Source organism: Gamsiella multidivaricata (genome assembly GCF_025024155.1).
Source record: "Gamsiella multidivaricata strain RSA 2152 chromosome Unknown BC939scaffold_83, whole genome shotgun sequence".
NCBI classification, from domain to species: Eukaryota; Fungi; Mortierellomycota; class Mortierellomycetes; order Mortierellales; family Mortierellaceae; genus Gamsiella; species Gamsiella multidivaricata.
Window position 1 is genome coordinate 133,253 of NW_026251791.1, and position 20,598 is coordinate 153,850.

General features: G+C 48.9%; 4 protein-coding genes across 4 annotated transcripts; 1 reads left to right on the forward strand and 3 right to left on the reverse strand.

Annotated features, from left to right (window-relative positions):
* Nucleotides 1-4,410: 4,410 nt before the first annotated feature.
* Nucleotides 4,411-14,242, forward strand: BC939DRAFT_312290 (uncharacterized protein). Its single transcript, XM_051551466.1, has 9 exons — nt 4,411-4,511; nt 4,624-4,791; nt 4,905-4,992; nt 5,102-5,255; nt 5,340-6,280; nt 6,374-7,321; nt 7,411-8,223; nt 8,335-8,486; nt 8,578-14,242. Exons 2-9 carry the CDS (start codon nt 4,691-4,693, stop codon nt 14,051-14,053), a joined length of 8,673 nt encoding a protein of 2,890 aa, XP_051407985.1. The 5' UTR covers nt 4,411-4,511; nt 4,624-4,690; the 3' UTR covers nt 14,054-14,242.
* On the reverse strand, nt 14,174-15,299 carry BC939DRAFT_312191 (uncharacterized protein). The gene is made up of 5 exons (XM_051551464.1): nt 15,191-15,299; nt 14,958-15,075; nt 14,734-14,775; nt 14,473-14,625; nt 14,174-14,382 (listed from the first exon to the last, which is right to left on the reverse strand). The coding sequence occupies exons 1-5, from the start codon at nt 15,194-15,196 to the stop codon at nt 14,294-14,296; spliced, it is 408 nt and encodes a 135-aa protein (XP_051407986.1). The 5' UTR covers nt 15,197-15,299; the 3' UTR covers nt 14,174-14,293.
* Nucleotides 15,300-16,122: 823 nt separating this feature from the next.
* BC939DRAFT_312252 (kinase-like domain-containing protein) lies at nt 16,123-17,465 on the reverse strand. Its single transcript, XM_051551465.1, has 5 exons — nt 17,151-17,465; nt 16,817-17,029; nt 16,658-16,706; nt 16,416-16,566; nt 16,123-16,282 (listed from the first exon to the last, which is right to left on the reverse strand). The coding sequence occupies exons 1-5, from the start codon at nt 17,418-17,420 to the stop codon at nt 16,258-16,260; spliced, it is 708 nt and encodes a 235-aa protein (XP_051407987.1). The 5' UTR covers nt 17,421-17,465; the 3' UTR covers nt 16,123-16,257.
* An 803-nt stretch (nt 17,466-18,268) lies between these two features.
* BC939DRAFT_312187 (uncharacterized protein) lies at nt 18,269-20,598 on the reverse strand (the record flags this gene model as incomplete). The annotated part of the gene is made up of 3 exons (XM_051551463.1): nt 18,269-18,468; nt 18,588-19,851; nt 19,941-20,598. Coding segments are annotated over 2 exons (1,864 nt in total), but the record flags the coding sequence as incomplete, so codon positions are not given.

Below are 20,598 nucleotides of genomic sequence, written 5' to 3' on the forward strand. Positions count from 1 at the left end.
CATCAATGGAAAACCTGCGGTCAATGCCAAGTGCTTGAGTAGCAAGATTCAGGACATCGATGACTTGAATGCGATCTTTACTAATAGCGAAAACATAGCGCCCATTCTTGGTGATATCGATGCTGATTGTTTAGTTCTATCGAGTCGTTCCTTCCTCTGTCGGCGGCATTGATGAGCGCTGTGCCATTTAGATGCTCATGCGTGATTAAAATGTACAGGACCAATTGTTTCTGTCGATCTCTCTCGGCTCAGTGAGTACAATTTTAGAGGCAAGAGCAAACGCGTCCTTCTATATACACGCCTTTTTTTTTTTTTTTTTTTTTTTTTTTTTTTTTTTGGTTAGCAGGTTGCTGTGTAACAAACAAAAAGTGACTCCGCCTCTTGTTACATTCCACCGACCAGCGTCATTCAAGGTGCCTTATGGCTGATTATACAGTGCAACAGCGGTGCTTTCATGATGACGGGCACCTTTTTAAGTACGGGTCGTACCCATGCAGCTTTGTGGCGACATGGTTAGGTTGCCGCCGTTGCTATGGCACGAATCCACAGCGCCATCTACATTGCTTCCATTTGCCTCATAAACGACTTCGACCGAGATAAGGCCCTGATTCATATCGATGGCAGACTCTCCAGTGAGAAGCAAGGCGAGCACTCAGAAAGGGCCAGAACTTGTATAGTCGGCTTATAGCGTTGTGACGATATACTTGAAAGCTGCTATGACGCCGCTAGTGGCGCAGCCAGCCCATCCGGAGCCAAATCGTTCTAAATATCTTGGGCGCCGACAAAACATAGCTTCAGCAAGATCTCATACGCTTGGACCGAAGTGTCTGTCGCTGCGATGGCGAAGCAGATGCATGTGCTACTCATGTCTTGCGATAAGGACTTTATCTTCCACGGCCCAGTAGTGAAAATCCTTAGGCTGTTCAGTTCGTCCTGTAGGATAGAGGTGCCGTGTTACAGAAACTGGGGCAGAGCGAGCAATAAATGGCTGCACTAGTGGAGGTCAGCATCATGGGCCGCGCTTAGAACGTTCAAGGAGTTTCCTTGAGGAAGAACCACAACGTGCTCAGGTACCTTGCGCCAGCTGGATATCATCCAGCACAAAACCCAACTGCGCAGCGTCATCCCGATCTCGAATGATTTTCCTGTAAAGTGCCCTGAATTTCCGGTCGCAAGGATCTCCTTCCGGCTGATACTGCGCCAATCTTTGCTTGGTCAACAGAATGCCGGCCCTTCAAGAGATTCCATGCGCAAGAGAACAATCATTTATGCAACGTGATAGGAAGTATGTCTACCCAATCCTCTATTGCCTCCCTATATCCTTCTTAATGAGTTTTTATTGTCGTAGCACCCTCTAAACTGAGCTCACCGCCTTTCCTATCCACACTGTACCCAGCCGCAGTATGCTCCGCCACAGCTTAGTTCAAACACGTGCTGTGTTGATGAGCAAAAGTAGGAACGGGCGTATGCACCCTCCTTCTTTTTTTCCATTAGACGTCGTACGTGTTTGGTAACTGGTTCCTTGTGTTGGTGACCCCTTTGTAATGAGACCTCGAGGTGTAGTTCAATAACTTCAATTATATTCCATGTCAACCCTCTCCCTCTCTCTTCTTTACTGATAGCGCTGAACGAGGCTGAGCCTGTTCGTTACACATCATCATTTAACATGAGTGCAACGGATGGTTTGCTCAACATGGCTCCCTCATACTTTCCCACCGGCCGTGGCTCGTCCTTGTATCACCTCCTGTATGGGCTAGAATGCATTGACGCTGGTACATACTTAAGCCAGCCCTAATACACGACAGCGTCTGAATATGCCAGAGAACGCCCATGGGACACCAAATCATTTTTTCTATGCGTCTGCTCGGCGCAGAGGGCACCAGCATCGACGACAAGATAAAAGGGGATGTGCGCCCATGTTGTGGCCAATGGCGCAGGGTTCGAGATATCATACCCCCGACCGCAGGTGTCTCATTGGCCGGAATTATTGCTCCGTCGTCGATATAGCTACTATGGGAAGAAATGAGAGAATCGAGGTGTGACAGAGCAAGCTTCTAGTCAAGCATGCCGTCCTTCAGACTTACAACATTCTTCCTAACCTTTTACCAAATCCGATAGCGGGTGTATTTCCCGTCAAGACGTTGTTGCTCATTTGCCGTAGCATTAAAAATTAATAACAAAGGTGTCCTCACTGTAATCCAAGTGTACAGAGGATCTCCACTGGGGCTCTTATAGTACCCATAACGTTGCCTTCATCGCCAGGAACTTCGTTGTGAACGATACACGACATGCCTAAAACTAAAGAAGGCCAAGGTAGCTACTGCTCAGCTAGGCCCAGGTAGTTCGTAGAACCCTCTCCGTCGTAGCGGCAGACGCCACAGAAGGCCCAGAAATGGACCTCCGATGTCGAGATGTGTCCAGTTTCTGGACGTGGACGCGGATGTGGAAGTGGTTCATGAGACAGTCCTTCAACTTTTCTTAAATGATACGGGGTTCTTGAGTTTTTGTGTTGCTGAGCCCACTCTCAAAGGCTGAGTGCGCACCGTGATACTGTGGTGTTCTTCCATGCAGGCGAGAATAAATACTGCGCTATCTCGTCCAGGCGCGCAGACGTAGAATTGACTCGCGTTAATCTCGGTCATGTATTCCTGTGCTGATTTACCCCAAAGCAGGCTACTACACTTCTGTAATGTCGTGGCCATGATCGCAAGTTGAGTAGTGTGAATGTATGCCTGGTTTCTTAAAAACTATGACCGTGATTCGAATGGCTCACATAGGACTGACCTTGAAGCTAAGGGAAGACCCTTTTTGCAACTAATTGCGCACTGTAGGCCGCATATATTCGCACCGTAAGGTGTTGCTTCGTTTTAGCCTTAGCAGTGTGAAAAATCCGCCATCCGCCCCTCTCGTTCGTTATCTACACAAGCATAGTCTAGGCACGATGGCCAAAACTACTGGAGACCCTCTGCTCTCATAGGCATCACACCCTTACAAAGATTTATGAAGGTGCTGGGCCCACGTTCATTTGTGGCCTTCTTTTGCTCTACCTCGACAAACGAGGCAGTAGCCTTCGTTCTTTTTGAACTAGGTTGATAGTCCCGATCCATATGAGCAACCCCGTTCACCCGACTTAGCCAGAAAACACGAGTGTTTTGAGTCTGCAGATGACTACAGGAAAGATGCGACGGCATCCATCGATCTATTGCTTCCAATTGCATGCGATATAAGGTGCTTTGATGTCGTCTAAATATAAGAAGTTAATATATCGAGGCTGCTTTAGCAAGACGATAACTTGACCGAATTGATGAAGACGACCGACCACCTGAAGCAGACATTATGGAAGTTTGAATTGGGAAATGGCAACGCGAGCCGCCTTGAGAGCACGGCTAGGTGGATCCTATGCAGATGCGTGCGCCAGCTTCCTATGGATCACTGCGTGAATGGATTTTATCCTGGTACGGAGTATCGTACATGATCTGAACAGGCCAGGCCGAGATTTTCCCAGAGTCGTCCTGGTATCTTGGCGTCGACCCTATCATCTCAGAAGGGATTTTTCTTGAGGACAAATTCTGCTTGCAAGTGACTAAGCCCACCTCTGCTACGCTAGGTGTCGAGTATCAACTCCAGTACAACTCACATCAAGTCGCGTAGTCTATCTCGATGTGAGTATCAGATTAGACAAGTGAGTCCTGATGTGGCTTATCCATTTAATGATCTCTTGCACGTTGGTGGGGGTCTGCTTCTTCCACGTACGACTCGTCTCGTTGCTCTCGTCGCACTCCTCTCATCCCACCCACTCAATCCTTCCATCACATCCTTCACTTCATCGTCTCGACCATTCTCATCACCCTCCCTTCCTCCTTGCATTCTCTTTAAGCTCCATCTGCTGTGGGGTAACGACCACCTTGTCATTGTCATTGGTGTGTAATAGTCAGTTGTACATCTGTCACTTTTAAAGCATCTTTGGTAGCCATGACACTTGCCAACTTTCTTGGGATCATACCTGAGCTCGCAAAGAAGCATAACCCTGCCAAACCGTGTTTTACTTAAATGAGGTTTTTTTTCGTTGGATATTTTATCTTATTATCATTATCGTTATATATTTTTTGTCTCTTTTAGCCTGTCTTCAGCTGCAGCGCATGCATAAGGATTTCTCAGGATGAAGAGTGTCCGCCAGAAATGGGCCTCCCACAAGACATATCGAAGAATCCAAAGGGCATGGCAGGAGTACACTGGCGTCGTGGACAGAAGGCAAGTCCTAACTTACCGCTCACTCGGTCTTGTTGGCGCTTGGCTTGTCATTTCTGGAGATGAACCGCCGACTATCGATTATTTCCAGTCTCGATCAGAGGATGACGACAACTGCTCTCGCATCGAGATCCAGTGCTTTTGACAGAAAAACGTGTTAGACATCGTGTCGAGTAATCGTGCATGTATTGTTGCGGCTCTTTTTATCAGCGTTGCTTCTGGCAGCATCTTTGAATCCCTAATCAAGTGTGAACCTATGTTATGTAATACTCATGTGTACGAGGGAAACCGGAGGAGGGATATGGGCACGAGTCACAGTTCTCTGCTTACAGCAGCTAACCAAGCATTGCTTTACTGCTCTCTTAACCTTGACAGTGATGTACAGACTGTCGCGCAGAAACTCAATGCCTTTCTGGACACTTTTGACGAAGCCTATAATGAGATGATCCCGCAGGTGGAACAGGAACAGGGCGAAATGTCGATCGAGAGACTTTACGGGGATTGTTCAGAAATCATGACCGCTTTGTTCAGCATCGTTGAACGGTATGTGAGGAACAAGAAAAAAATGATACAGCCAGGAGAAGGCAGATATGGCGGCATTTCATTTCTCAAATATACTTGTTCATTTTGTAATTCTCATTTTCTAAACACTTTAGAGAATCCTCGTTAAAAAAGTACGATCGGGCAAAGTGTATGCAGGAACCGGTGAACAAGGCTCTGGCGTTGATTAATCTGATATTGAAGGTAGAATTTCATTCCTGACTGAGTTATGGTTGTTTGATCTCAAAAAAAAAAAGAAGCAATCGAATGGATAATAATAACGTTCTTTCTTTTCCTGGCACCGCTATCTCAGGAGGACAAGTACAGGAGGCAGGCCGCTGAAGCTCCGGACTTTATCTCGCGATTGTTGTCACTCTTGGAGAAGCCTGGATCGCCAGAGACCAAGATTCTTATTCTTCGCATCATTGCGACAATCGGAGAGAGCGATCGTAATAAAATTGAGATTGGTAAGAACAACATGACTGCGAGTTGCTAATTAGGGAAGCGCTGCTTATCAAATACTGACATTCATATTTCATTATTATTCATAGCCAAATTGGAGGGCTACAAAAAGATTCTGCGTCTTTTGATCACGGAGAATCCGGAGCTCACACAAGAAGTTGTCAGGACGGTCAACCACTTGTTGGAGTTCAGTGGCGATCCAGAGATCGCGGACCTGGCGTTAGTGGCGCCCGGTTTAAAATCCTCGATATCTAACCCGCTGTCATCTGCACGATCTAGACCAGGCGTGATTATGGGCTTCAATCCAAAATCTCTACTTTCTCGCTCCTCTGTCCAGTTGATCCGACCACAAACACAGGATTCAGCATTGCCGCCAAGACCAAAGTCTTTTATTATGGACAGACATTTGTCACGAGGGACGTCACCCTTTGATTTGCCTCGGCGACTACATAGCACATCATCAATGAAAGCCATGACAGGCATCGATCGTGTTTCTCAGGCCATCAGCGAGGTCAGAGGAATGTTTGTTCAGGAACTGGGAAAGATCTTCCCTCAGCTGAAGGACCAAGACGGTCTAGGCATCCTCGGAATGGGCAACGATGACGCAGGAGACGCCAGCACGGAAAAGCACTATATACCCAATGCGGAGCAAATTCAGTTCACAATCGCATATTACTCCCAGCTGGTTGGACAGGACAACCCCCCCATAGACGATCCGGAATCGCCTACAGAGTTGCCAGAACTGCCCGAGCCGCCGGAAACCCATTGCCAAAAAGATTCTGCTCTGCCACCAGACAAATTGAGTAGCAGCATTGTGCCAGGATCAGCTCAATTAGCGAGAAGCTGCTCTCTCAAAAAGATGGCCTCGACACCAGATTTACGTGCGACAACAAAGCCTGTCCTTGGAGCACGAAGGAATTCGGAGGACAGGACTTGGTCCGAGGTGTCAAAGGCAACACGGGGAGCGGCTGTCGAGTTGGCGCAGGAAGAAGAGCTTTTGCGAAAGAGTCATCCAGACAATGTTCTTAAGGTATGGCGAAATAGCCAGTCGCTGGCGCTGATGATTCATTTCCTTCGCACAATACTTTAACGCATAATTTATCTACATTTGATAACTTATTAGGAGTTTATGCGAAATCAAGGTGCACTGCGTTCGCTTATGACGATCTTGAGCGACAAGATATCTGGGCAGCAACGTTTTGACCTCTCGAAATCAACTCAAAAGAATCATCTGTCAACGGGAACGAGGTTGGCTACGAAGATTGACATCATGGAGACAGTCTGCAAAGTGCTATTCCAAAATTCCGCCAACCAGTTAGAATTCCAGGCCATGGACGGCTTCAGCACTCTTTTAAATGTCTTTGACGAGATCATAGTACCAACGGGCAGTGCAAAGCAGTGCGAGCAGGACTCACACTCATTGTCACCTGAATCGCCCAATGCGGACCGATTATCGAGCATTCTTCATCCGGCAGCTCCGTCAGGAGACAACGACTTTATATCTGGATCGGAGCACAGACGGTCCATGGCGGCACCTCTGACTACTAAGAGATCTCTTCTTTTGGGATCGCTCCTGGCGGTGTTCTTCGACCTGGCTTTGGATGGTTCAACAAGGGACATGGTTCAGAACACGGGTGCCTTCCATTTCCTCTTCCGCCTGCTGCTGGAGTCAAAACAGCTGGATGTCCGGCAGTATGCAATGTATGCGATTCAGGACCTCGTGTCGCTGAACCCCTTGAACGCAGTGGCGGCGTGGAGATGTGGCGAGATCGACAACATTATTGGGCGGTTGAGAGAGTATCTAAGTTACCGTCCGACGAGCGGCACGCTGCGGGACGCACAGTGGACGCTTGGCCGTCAGATGGGGCTTGATCCGAACTCACCAAATGTACGGAGTGTCGTTTTCTGTGGCCTGACGTACTTTGACAGCTTTGTGGTCTCAGAGGACACGGCTGTGCTCGCAGAGATGATCGAAGACGGTTCTCCCGTTTACCAATACACCATCGGGCTTACAAGATTACTGGAATACATCTCGGTGATGCTCATTCACGATAATGTCTACATTCTATATGTAAGCATGATATCTCCAATGGACGTCGTCTATGCTTGTATCCCAGAACTCTTATTCACAAAATGCCTCCCTTTGCACCTCATCAATAGGAACTCTCTCGGTTGCTGATGGAGGTTGATTTTCCTGACGACTCGTCGATTGTTATCAATGTTGTGCTTCGCTGCGTTGGAAGGATTGTTGCGGACATGATTGCCAGAGGCATTCCCGTGGAGGAAAAATTCGCCAGTATCTATCTGCAAATCGTCCGCAGGATGCTCGAGAATCAGCATAAGAGACGTAAAACCTCTGCAGAGATCGACGACGAACATGAGCAGGAGCTCAGGGATTGTGTACACACCGAGCAGCGGCTCCTGACGCTGCACATCCTTGGCTTGGTACTTAGAGGCATGGGAAGCAGCGTTGATGTTTTCGAGTTACTGCAGGGATTTGAAACACTGGCGAACACTATCCTTCTCGAGCGGCGGTCGTGCCATCATGCCGGACGCGCGGATGAACAACCAGCAACCTACGCCGACTCTCTCGCGGAACCAACGCTCTGCCAGGATTGCTATCGCTCCGACATCGTCGTCTCTGATCTTGCTCTCTGGCTTTTTAGGGATCTTGCGCTTCAGGAAGCAGACAATGGATCGGTAGTTGCTTGGATCATTGTCATGCTAAAATCTGCGCTGGCAGGAATTGAAGAGTTGCGGAGACAGAGCGAGGCGACCAAAATCTCGAGCAAGCATAGTCAGGGTTTCCTTCATGTCCAAGCTGAGCGGCAGCAGGATCAGGCCCATGCGTTACTGGCATACTTGTACACCAAGATCTGCGGCACTGTCTCCCTCATCTTTCGGAAGAGCTGCAATGCGAAACCCGCCTTTGGTGAGGCTTGTGGCATGCAACTTCTGTTGAGTGTACTTAGTGTAAGTGATATCGATACTCATATATATTCAGTTACTATTTACGTTCGAATCTTGCGATCGTTCGTTTGATCCCCGCTAACTGCAGTAGTTTTACTTGCATATACTAAACAGAGCGCCCAGCATCCGGACGTTGCTACAGCAGCCCTAGTGGCGATAGGCGATTTCTTTGCAGGATATGAAGGAACGAAAGCACTGCTGGGCGATAACTTTGGATATGACGGCTTTTTGGAGATCGTGCTACATTCATGTCGTCCCTTGGACAAGTATGTGTTTGTATACCATATGTTCATTGCAAGCGATACATGGAGTCTTATAACTAACTGTCGCGCATTTCGCCTGTCTCTTTTTATATAGGATTTGCTGTGAAATTGTTCTGGAAGTGGCAACGGTCGGAAATGTTATGTCGAGCAAGTCGCGGCCCCATGTTGAGGCAGGGAGCTCTATTTATTGTACTGAGGTCTGGCCCTTCATTGCCAATCTTTCGGACCCACGTCCGCTCTTCCACTCTGCTCTTCCGTTCACTAGCCCCAGGAAGATCGGCGAGCGGAATTCATTTCGGACGCCTGAGGTGCCAACTGCAAATACCAAACTCGATTGGCCAGGTGGATCCACAGCGTACCAGACGAATGGCAGAGGCACGCCTTCGCGACCTAGCAGTGTCTATTTAGATGAGAGTCTGGAACTCTCGAATCCGAGCTCAACTGGTTCTCAGATTTTGCTCCACACTGGACCATCATCGACCTCATCAGTCATTTCTGGGAATGGGGGCGTGACCGTTGGTAGTAACAGCCGCTATAGTATTTTCGGAATGTCTCCGTGGTCGAGTATAGCAGCTACATCGGCCTCCAGCTCTATATCGTTAGCCCAGGAGCACGTCTCAAATGCCTCCCAGATTCCCACCATCCTGGAACCCGGTGAACCCGCTGGTACAGGCTCATCAAGGCGCAGTAGTGTGCAACTGCAGCGAAGCGGACGTTCCACACCCGCACCACCAAGCCACGATGTTCAACCTGAAGAACAGAGCTCTCCTGGACTTTCGAAGACCTTGTCATCTAATAGGTTATTGCAGACACCGAAGACAAATGGAGGCGTTGTCAACAGGAAGCGCAGCAATTCTCGCAATCTCGGAGGGTTTGGGTTGAACACTACCAACCTTGGGCTCCATTCGGTCGTACCCTCAGAGAGACTAGCGTTCAAGCAGCTTGCAGGAATCGTATTCAGAGACGCAGATGCTGCAAGAATGACACTTCGCCTGCTCGGACGGATAATCGATTGCAATAATCCAAAGTTGGCAACCGATTACTTTAACCTGTTGATGCTGCTCATGGAGGTTACCCCGAGAAACAAGGAGCTATTGAGTCAAAACAGCGGTTTGCGCTTCATGCTTGAGATCCTGTTTAGAAGGGGTCGACAGCACGATGGCCTAGGAATGAGCACCCCGGGCTATCCGTTTCTTCCCCGGGCGTCGGATCCACCGTATGTTGACCTTGTGCCGGCGATGGGTGCATACGATATCTCAGTGGAAGATGTTCGGCTGTTGTTCGACGCGGTGTACGATCCCTTGGAAATGTTCTTCCATCTGGTAGCAGAGCCAATTCAGACAATACCCACCCCTACAAGCACCATTAAGGATTCTCTAGGACCTCTGCCAGAGCTGCCTACCAAATTTGACAAGGAGCCGGATTCTAGACGGAATTCTGCAGGACGACCAAGATCTGAGTCTGCTAGTGCCGTCACGCCCTACTCTAGGAGGAGATCAGGATCTAGATACCCAAATGCTGGCCAAGGTGTCTTCCCAGGCCTTCAATTCAACCCGCTTTTTATCGGTGAGATGGAACAGCAGATGATGTACGCAATCGAGAAAGTATCGGAAAGGGTTGATCCTCCTGCTTATTTCAATTTTAATGGACTGGACGCGAGCTTGACAACATACCCAGGCATTGTGGAGAAGGCAATGTCTGCGAAAGGCGGGTACACCGTCAGCGTTTGGATCAAGGTCACGGCTTTTCTTGAGAAAGAGACAGGGTTGTTCTGCTATGAGGAGGAGAATGGGAGCAGGACTATCTTTGAGCTGTACTTCAAATCCCTGGATCAGTCGAACCGGTACTGCCTCTGCGTCCGTACACAGCACTATCCTTCGCCGCCGGAGGACTTTGTCTTTGATCGCTTTGACTTTGCGGAGACAGGTATCTGGCACCACATCGTCTTTGTTCACCACAAGACCATGAAGCTGATGGTCGACGGTTGTGTTATCCAGTCATACGGAACATTCAACCAGCGCCGGCAGGAGAAAGAGGGTGGAATAGTTGGTGTTCTTGGTAGAAAAGGTAGAAACTGCATGTCCGGATTGGTTCCAAAGACGTCAACATTCAACGACGGCACCAGCTTCACCAACTTGTCACTCTCGTCAGCGCCTCAGGATGTCCATCAGCAATTCTCCTCCTCGACATTGTCCGTGTCATCGTCTGTTCAGTACTCGTCACAAGTGCCAGGAGGTGCCCAGGAGCCGTCATTAGGTCATTTCTGCGGTCAAGCAGGCAAGGTCCATTTCCTACAGGGAGAGTGGGATCAAGCCATGGCGGAGAGGGTATTTAACTTGGGGCCAGCCTCTACGGAGTCATGGAGGTCTCATGATGTAAAAAGCCCTGTGATTGCTGTTCTGGATCCAGAAGACTTTTTACACGATATGGAGAGCACAAATGTAGAAGAGACGGACAGCGCGCAGTCTCTGGGTCAACCGGCAGCGAGAGATCAAAAGAAGGTGCTGCCGCACGGGGTTCTTCAGGGGGGCTGCACGATCCATATGACAAGAGCGATGCGGAACTTAATCGGACAAGTTGGGGGGATCCAACTCTGCTTCCGATTTCTGGAAATGAATCCCTCGCATCTGCAGCTGGTCGGCCTTCGAGTTATCTCCAACTTGCTTTACAAGTCACCCGAGAATATCGCGCAGTTCCAGAATGAGCTCGATGGATACGATATCATGTACGAGCTGCTGTCAAACACAGCATCTGAACTGTCGGTCGATCACTTTGGCGTCCTGTTCGATATTGCGATTAACGGCATGATCAAGGACGAACACCTGATACTTTCCAGTATGCCCTGTGTCCAGCTAATTTTGCGGTTGTTACCGAGCACCATGGACTCTGTTCAGAGCTATATCTTGCGCACTCTGGTGGATCTGATCGTGGAATCGCCAGAGAACATGCGCTTCTGGCGGGCCTCGTTCGGGATGACGACACTCTTCGAGCTATTCAGGAGCCTATCGGCACATCTCCGACCATTTTTGATGTGGACACTCGAATCCATGATGGATGGTATGACTGTTCAGGAACTTGGGTTACTCATCGGATTCATTGGACATGAGGAAGCTGACCTGTTTGAAGTTCGCCGGGATATCATCGAAATGCTCTTCAAGCGCATGACAGCTGACCATGGACTCGTTGACCTACTGGGCTCTGGACTGGAGGGCGTCACGGTACTGATCGGCTTATTGGACTCGCCAAATGAGCACTTCAGGATCCTTATCCTCAAGATGATAGGTATTCTTTTGAGCGACAACACAAAGTCTGGCAAAGCTGCGCTGGATAAACCAAACATCGGCATTGGACTGATTCGTTCGACCCTAGAGAAGTATCCACTTTCCATGGATGTCATCCAGGTCCTACTGGGTCTTGCCCAGAACAGCTACCGTTGCGACCCAAACTTTCGATCAGCGGAGAAGGGTGGAGCCATGATCGCAAGGAAGTCAGTGGAGAAGGCGTCTACACATCAGCAGCAACATCATCACCAGCATTCTTCCATTGTTATCGCGCCTCTATTGCCAACACCTGTGAAAGAGGCCTCCTATCTTGGTGCCCCACTTGAGCAGAACAGTGGCACCATGCTGAACGTTCAGCCCCCCAGTACGCATTCAGGGAAGCAGATATCAGTGGACGACCCCAACAACGCAAAAACAGATCTGCAAGGTTCTTCGCAGAGCTCAGCTGGCCTCAGAAAACATGTGCACTCGAACAACGCGAATGCACCTTTTGTCAAGATGAGTTCTTTGCCGACAGAGCCACTGATTATCAGCCATGTCCTTAACTCAGCAACATCCGATGACGCAAGTGCCCTCCGGACCAGTAGAGGTGGCGCCAAGATCACGGATGAACTCACGTACGCCAGCATGATTAGACTGATCTTGGAGCTCACCGGCTCGTTGTCGCATACGGACCTTGTCACCCACACACTGACGGACCTGAAGCGATTGATGACATCGGAGAATATGCGGATCCTATGGGAGGCAGGCTGGGTGAACTGGGTTGGAGCGTTTATGCACGACAAAATCAGGGTACGTGTGACCTCTGCAGCCGAAAACCTGAGCTATAACCGGGCGATGGGCGTCCTGGATGGGATGATGCAAAAGATGATGATCTTTGACCTATCCCGAAAAGGATCTGTAACTGTGCGAAATAAGGGGTGCTTGGTCAGTCAGGACGAGGACGTAGGTGTGCAGCTCCGATTAACTGAAGCTGCCCTTGCATGGTTTGACAAGAACCCTAACTTGGATACGGAAGCCGCTAACGTGATCTGCAAGGGTCTGGTCATCTTGTTCCGTCGACTTGAGGAGCTTTCGCGCAAGTTTGAGGAAAATCAGAGGCAAGCGGAAAAGGCACGTCAAGAAGCTTTTAAGAAGGAGGTGGCGTTACAGGCTCAGATACGGGCGCAGGAAGAGGAGCGCGAACGACTTGCTCTGGAGGCGGTCTCGTCGGCGCTGAACGGGGTTCTGGACTGCTTGGACGACTCTGGACAGAGCGACGAGTCTGACTCGAAATCGATACTCTTGAAGGCTGATGAGGGTGATATGGATGCGGAAGAACTGACGATTGAACACGCTGGTGGGTCCCCAGCCAGTGACGGGGGAGCGGAGGGCACAATGGACAAACACTCAGGCTTGGCGTCAGGATCAGCCTCGCCAACATCTCCCAGCACCTCGACGCTATCGCTGCCGCTCTCGACGCTACCGATCAATGTTGCACAAGCAGGTTCTGGCCAGCAGCCCGCACTGGATTCCTTTGAGTCGCAGGCACTCTCGAGGTCGCCTTCGTCTCACCTTCATCAGACCCACTATACTTCTCAGCCGTCCCACCGATACCATCAACAGCAGAGTCGCCGCTATCGTCCAGTGCAGTCAAGGACTGGGAATATGTCACTCCCAAGCTCGTCAACACCGTCGGTCGTTCCCGATTCAACTGGCACGATCTTATTCTCCAGCCATGAACTCGGAGGCGGAGGGATTTTATGGCCACCTCTGGCTCTCTATGAGCACTTTGCTAACTGTATCAATAACCTGGCGTGCTACAACAACTCGGCGATCCGCACAGCGATGAAATCCAGCGGTCTGTTCAAAATCCGAGACAGCTTGGTTGAGAAGCTGAGCAAGGTTGAAAGCCCTGCCGGCGCGATGGCAATGAGCGGTGGCATTGGTAGCCATTGTCAGCATAGTACGCTATCTCACTTCCAGCAACCTTCACCTACTATGGGGTCGTCCGGATTTGTGCAGAATCAGTTCATCCATCAACCCATATCATCGTCGTCCTCGTCGACACACCACGAGTCAGACAATAACTGCAATAGCGGTAGCAATATCAATGGGATCGGTAGTGTCAACGGCATCGCAGCTGGACATAATATCGACTATGCCCTCTCAGCCAATACCAGCATCGTGACGAACATCATTAATACCTCCACCGGTCACCCCAGTCCAAAGAGCAATCGTGCTCGAAAACGCCCAAGTCAGCGACAGAGCCACGCGGGACTCGGCCTGGGGATGCCCTCAGTCATCTAACTTGTGACCCAACCCATTCACATCTATCCTTCTATTCTCCGCTCTTTATTTTGATTATTTTCTTGTAGTTTGCTTGTTTATTTACCGTTTATTTGCATAGTTTTGCTCTCGTTCTTTAACACCAACTAATTTATCAACATATCTTTCTCTGCTTCTTCCTACTCGTAATAATAATATCGCGTGGTTTTTGGTATTACTCGTGGCAATAATGTTCTATTAAAACGGTTTGTCCTTGTGGAATTATGGATTCTCCTTAGAACGCTTGATGCGCGGCATCGTTTCTATGGGCAATAGTTCAATCTCGAACCCGCGTGTGTAGTCTTCAGGATCTGGAAAAAGGATGAAAAACGAGTCAGTGGACATGCTGAAATACCCTGGTTACCTCAAAGCTGACACAGATGTGCACACAAGAAACGTACTTTGAGGTCTAACATAATTGGCCAAGGTGATTTTGTCCCCAGAACGAAGCTGCAGGCGACCTTCGAGTGTAGCACCATTGACTTTGGTGCCATTCTGACTACAGTTTCTCAAGTAAGCCTTTTGCTCTTCCGCATCCCATTCGATGATGGCCTCTATGTATCGTGGATACAAGTCAGGAAATACAGTTAGAGTGATGTACTGACACAGCTAAGACTTAGCGAGCTTGGCATTTGTTCATTTAGATGAATGTTAGGCCATACGTTTACGGCTCACAATAGAATGGTTGCAGACAACATCGCACTCTAAAAGCGTACAAGGGGATAACATTAGTCAGGTATCTAGTAGTGAGTGAGGCCAAGAAGAGTAAAATCAAAATAAAAGACCGCCTCACCTGCGTCACGTCCAATAACGGTTACCAGTTCGGTCAATTTTCTAGATCCTTCAAAAGCTTTACCAAAGGGAGTTATTACCCCCCATGGCTCACCTGTCTGTGGCCTTGGAGACCTTTCTCGGGCATGTCGTAGTTTGATATCATGGTCACGGTATCGTCTGCGAGTAGGATCTCCATCTTCGTCTGTCTTTTGGAATATCGTCACCTTATACTTTAAAAAGCGCCGAACAGGCTCTAAAGAATATCAACAGATTTGTATCAACGATATAGACCAACAAGACATTTCAGTTCGAAATTGCCGCAAATCCGGTACTCTTGTGCCTTACCCCCATCGCAGAGCTCAGGTCGATCCTCGGGAACTATGAGGCCTAACTCGTCACCGTCTAAAAGCTGGCAAGCCCTTTTGCTGTCGATCGGGAGGTTGTTGATATGTGCTCGGTTGAACCTACGAAATTGCTCAGACCTGCTTGGTGTCAATACAGCGACTGCGAGGTTCAACGCAAAGAATATATCGCATATGTAGGGATCACGCGAAGAGAGATTACATACCCTGTGTCTGAGACCATGACGATGCCATCTTTGCCGCGGTGGATCAAGCAATGCTTGGTACTCAAAAAGCGATCATTCACAAGGTGTATGACCGTTGATTTACTACCTGCAGAAAAAAATAATAGAGATAATAGACCCAATGTAAGGCATTCTGGCTTTTGTCCATGATCATATCTAACACAGACAGATTCTTCAACGCTTACCACTGATGGAGTTCCGTCCCAGCCAAGTTTTTGACCGAGTAAGTTCAATGCACCGAGGTGCATCAGCAATGCTGCCAGGAATTTTTTCAAGCTTGCCCCAAGGTATACCATCTACTGCAGTCGTCGTCGATGATGAATCATCGTCAGCGCTCAGCTCACCCCTCAGGATCGCAGTAGATCCTTGACGCGACACCACCTAAACACAGTGAGAGCATTTAAACATATTAGTAACTAAACGGATCTTCCATACGGCAGGCCTTTCTCGTATGAGCTTTACATCGTATTTTGCTAGGCCAGCCTTCGACAATTTGATCCAGTCTTCCCAAAAAATCTGGTCTGCGCGGATGCGCCTCGTCGGATCAATGCACAGCAACTTCTCTAGCAGTTGTTTGACTTTATGACAAATGAATGGCAAACGTTAGCCCTTTAGCTATATCGGTCGCATTCGTTACCGAAAGACGCAAGACGCAAGACGTACTGTACCTTCAGGACTTCTTGGTGACAGTTTGTCAACGTGTGAACGCCAATCTAGTTGATATCGTTGGCGCAATCCCGCACTGTAATTGATCTCGGAGTCCCTCCGCTTCTGGCCAGACAAAGTCTTTATTTCCTGTTTTGCCTCTTTGGTGTCATTGAGATGTTTAAGATCTGCACTCTCGTAGTTTTCTTCATCGAACGGATAAATACCAGTCAGCCTATCATGGTAGTTACAGGTAATTGTGTTAACATTTGTAGGCTTCTAAAAAAAAAAAAAAAAACCTGCGCTGCCTTATTTGTTTTCTAAGCGAGACAGACTTACATTCTAAACAGCAGGACCCCAAGAGCCCAGATATCGACCCACTTTCCGTAGCCATTGCTTTCGTCGCTCAATGCGGCTTCAGGTGCCATATATGGCCGCGTCCCACAGTGTGTGTTCAAAACTTCCCGACTGGAGGAATCGCGGGCGAGTCCTAAATCACAGAGATAGAAAAGATTATATCTTTAATACCTTTCATTATCCTATTATGGAGGATAAAATGTGGATTGAAGTCGCACGCTTACCAAAATCAATGAGTTTGACCACATCGTCCTCACGAGTGATCATGATATTCTAAATCAAGATAGAATGATGATAAAAAAGGCATGAGCCTCAGTCCCATGATCACCACAGCAATAGGACCTCACATAGCATTTGCCTTTGCCCTCTGAGTGCTTAATTACCTCTGATTTAATGTCGCGGTGCACGATGCTCCTTGCGTGTAGATAGTTGATCGCCTCACATGTTTGTCGAAATATGTGGCGGGCCTCGGTCTCCGTCAGGTAGTTGTTTTGGTGCTGACAATATACATGTAGAGTAACACCATTGATGTACTCTGTGAAAATGTAAGTCATACTCCCCCAATGGCATGAATCCTTGAACTTGACAATGTGTTTCTATGGTCAGAAGGCAACGAGTTAGCACAAGAAGCTGTATGACGCCATAGGCAGGGGCTCCGTTCAAGCATCGCGACAATGGGTAGATCTAATGAGCTATTTCATATTCTAGGCCACTTACATGACTCTGGGTTCTCAGCAGTTCGATCTCAAATGGAATACTGTCCTTCTCCTGCTTGTTCATCTCGCGGGATCGATCAATAGCCTTGCAAGCGTAAATCGCGTTGCTGTTTCGCTCCACAGCCCTGTAGACCTTAGCATACGTCCCGCCTCCAATTTCATCCCCTAGTGTATAAGTCGATATATCACCTTCAACAACCGTCTCGGGGTTATTACTCTCCTGGTTAGTAATGCCCTTGAACGAGTATTTGAACAGCTCACGACCTTCCATTCCTGCTCTGATGAAATCGCCCCAGCCCAATTTGCGTTTATGCTGCGATTTGGGTAATAAGTTTCCGTTCAAGAGCACCCCCATCGAACTATAGGTTGATGAAGTATGGGATCAGATCAAAAAACTTTTGAGAATCAATTCATCTGCCAATTAAATACGGTGTATTGACAGCTGCATGTAGCACGTACCTGACGTCCTCGATGCTCGCAGTGATTTGTCCGTTGCTGAAATTCTACAAACCAAGTTATGTGAAGACCAGGTTAGACATACAATTAAGACAAATTCAAGTTAACACGAGCGATTGTGCGCCATGACATTCCATTGACGCTTACCAGATAGATCTTGAACCAGGGCTCCTTGTCCACCGGTTTGCCCTCAAGGATCATTCCCCAATGCACATGGGAGATGATGACATCGCATTCTGGAGACGTCCCAAAGACGTGCACGGGCTTTTCCGTCGACAGCTCTGCATGCATGGTGGTTCCATAGCCATGCAGACATACACAGGGCACTTTTTCATCCTCCAGATCCAGGTCGCAGAAGCCCTCCACTATCTGCGTTGGCTGCGTTGGTGCAATTTGGGACGCTGAGAAGATGGGCTTTTTGTAGAAAACCACGCCGCCTTCGTTGGGGTCTTGCGAAGACTGTGAGAGAGCCGTTGATACTGCTAAAGTAGTCGTCGTAATAGTCGTAGTTGTTTCAGTTGTCGTACTAGTGCTCTCAACGGTAGCGGGAGCTGCTGCTGACAAAGGGGTCGATGAAGGTCCAGCGATCGCCTCTGTGGTTGACACCAATGGGGACGCAGTCGATGTCGTGGGCGCGATCGAATCAGTAGTGGAGCCCACAGGCGCAGTCCTTGGTCGCGCCGGGCCCTCTGGTACTCGGAACTGACTTGGCAACGGTGTCTGCGTTGGTGGTGGTGATGAGCTCGGTGGTGGCGGAGGTTCCATTGCGATGCGTGTTCAACGAAGGAACGAAAAAAAAAAGGTGGCAGAACAAGTTTCTTTCTCAAACTGCAGCGCACCAGATGCCGTGGCTTACCACAGGTCTATACAAAATTCCATGCCAGCATGCATGTTCGCAAAGTGTATATATTCATTAGGTGTCAATATAGTTCTACTGATTAGAGTTCCTCTACCATCGCGTTCAACCGATAACCTTCTTTACTTGAAGTCACCACTGTGGTATCCTCGTCAGAACTGCAGCTGTTAGACAACATCTCGTATTACGCGTCTTCGACGATAAAGTCGCGTCTCGGGACCTGCTCGCGTAGACCGAGGCTTGAATTTGACTGGCTGCTGCAGTTGCTATGAGTACGACTCAAGTATCCACCGACGAAGTGATTGGAAGGATCCCAACTCAGGGCTGTACCCTCGGTCTCGCACGAATCAGTTGAGAACGATGTCAAAGAAGTGGAGGCCGAAGAAGATCGATTAGAGGAGGCACTCTGGATCTGACGGTCCAGCTCCTGCAGGCTCTCGTGGAGAATCATATGAAGACCAGGTCCTTGTCTAGAGTGGGTCTTGGTGCGAGCTGATCGCTGAGCACGACGAGCTCGAGTCAATTCTGAATCTAGTAGAAACTCCTCGTCGCTGGCCAAGAATGTCCCTGAAGGTAGGCCAGAGTTCGACCTGACAACCAGATCTGCGTTCTCCTCCACTAGCGCCTCGACCTTGGCTCTTTGCTCTTGCAACAAGATATCCATATCCTTGAGTTCGCCTTCGACAGACGATTGCAGCTGATAGAGCTGCCTTTGGAGCACCAAGTCTGATGCGGCAGAATCGGCCCCCGTGTGCTTGGACCTTCGGCCCAGGATGAGATGCTGAAAGTCACCTGCCCAACCACGCACTACCTCAAGTTGGCTCTTCAACTCTGTCAACGTCTCATCCTTTTGCAAAATCTCGTCGCTGAGCTCTTTGACGTATTGTTCCATCGATGTTAACTGTGTCTGATGTTCCTGTTGAGTCTTTTGAAGACCTGGACTTGGAGGTGCTTTGATCGTAAACTCTTCATAGGTAGGCGTGCTCGGGAAGAGAATGCTTTGGAACTTGAGGCGGTTGTGTTCCCTTTTCCACTTGATCTTCTCCTCCTTTTCTTGATCCTTGGCATTGTCTAGCTGTAAGACAGCTCTTGTAAGCTCGCGGTTCTCGCTGTCCAGCTGTCGAAGACCTGCGTTCAAAATGCCGCCCTCATGCTGGAGCAACAGTCGCTGGATCGTCATCAAGCGCCACATTGTCTCCTGAATCGCTTGGTTTAAACTATCCATTTTCTGCGCCGTCGCCTGGAACTGAATGGTTGCTGCCTTGAGGGCATCCAAATTGGGACCATTCTCATGCTGTCGGATTAGCAAAACAGAGGCATCGCGCATACGAATTTCGATAAGCAAGGAGACGTTCATGGACTCGACAAACTGTTCCAGCTCGTCCCTTTCCTGTTAAACAGTACAGATATCGTGTCAGCACGACGCTTTGAATGACGCACAATGAACTAGAGCCATGTTCTTAATGTCACATTGAATACCTTTTTGAGAGTATCTAGCTGCTCAGGGCTCATGATGTTGTAGATGCGACTCGCAATCACGGTTGCGCTGATCGCCTTCTTGATGTCTTTGGGATCCATGCTCTTAACAATATCCTGCGGGATAAGTCCATGGCACACTTTCGTTTTTGGCAAGTTGTCCAAAGTAGGCACAGCCTCGGTGTCACTTTGCTCCCTCGCATGCTCTACACTCGAAGACACCTGAATGATCTTGCTGTTCGCGAGAGGATGGTTCGCCTCTCCATCAGGAAACGGCTCATCCGACAGGACATGGGGCTTCGTGAGGTAATTCTTGTGTGGTTGCTTGTCGCCGGAAGGATGATCGTCGCTTGTCTTTTGAGGAGTGTATTGAGGATTACGCGCGAGTCGAGAGCTGCACCTTGGAGGCGTCTGGGGTTGGTAGGTAGGTTTTCTTGTATCTCTCAAGGGGGTTTCTTCCTGAGGGTCAGTACGATTATTATCGTTCACATCCGTCGCCGGGACGCACTCGCTTGTTGTAGCCGGGGCGGCAAAGTGATGGAGCTGCGCCTTTGGGCGACTGCGACTGCGATTGGCTGCCTGACCGGGAAGAAGCAGGTTTCCAGGCGAGGTTGGTCTGGCAGCCGTAGAAACATGACTGTCTTTGGTAAATTCCTCGTTC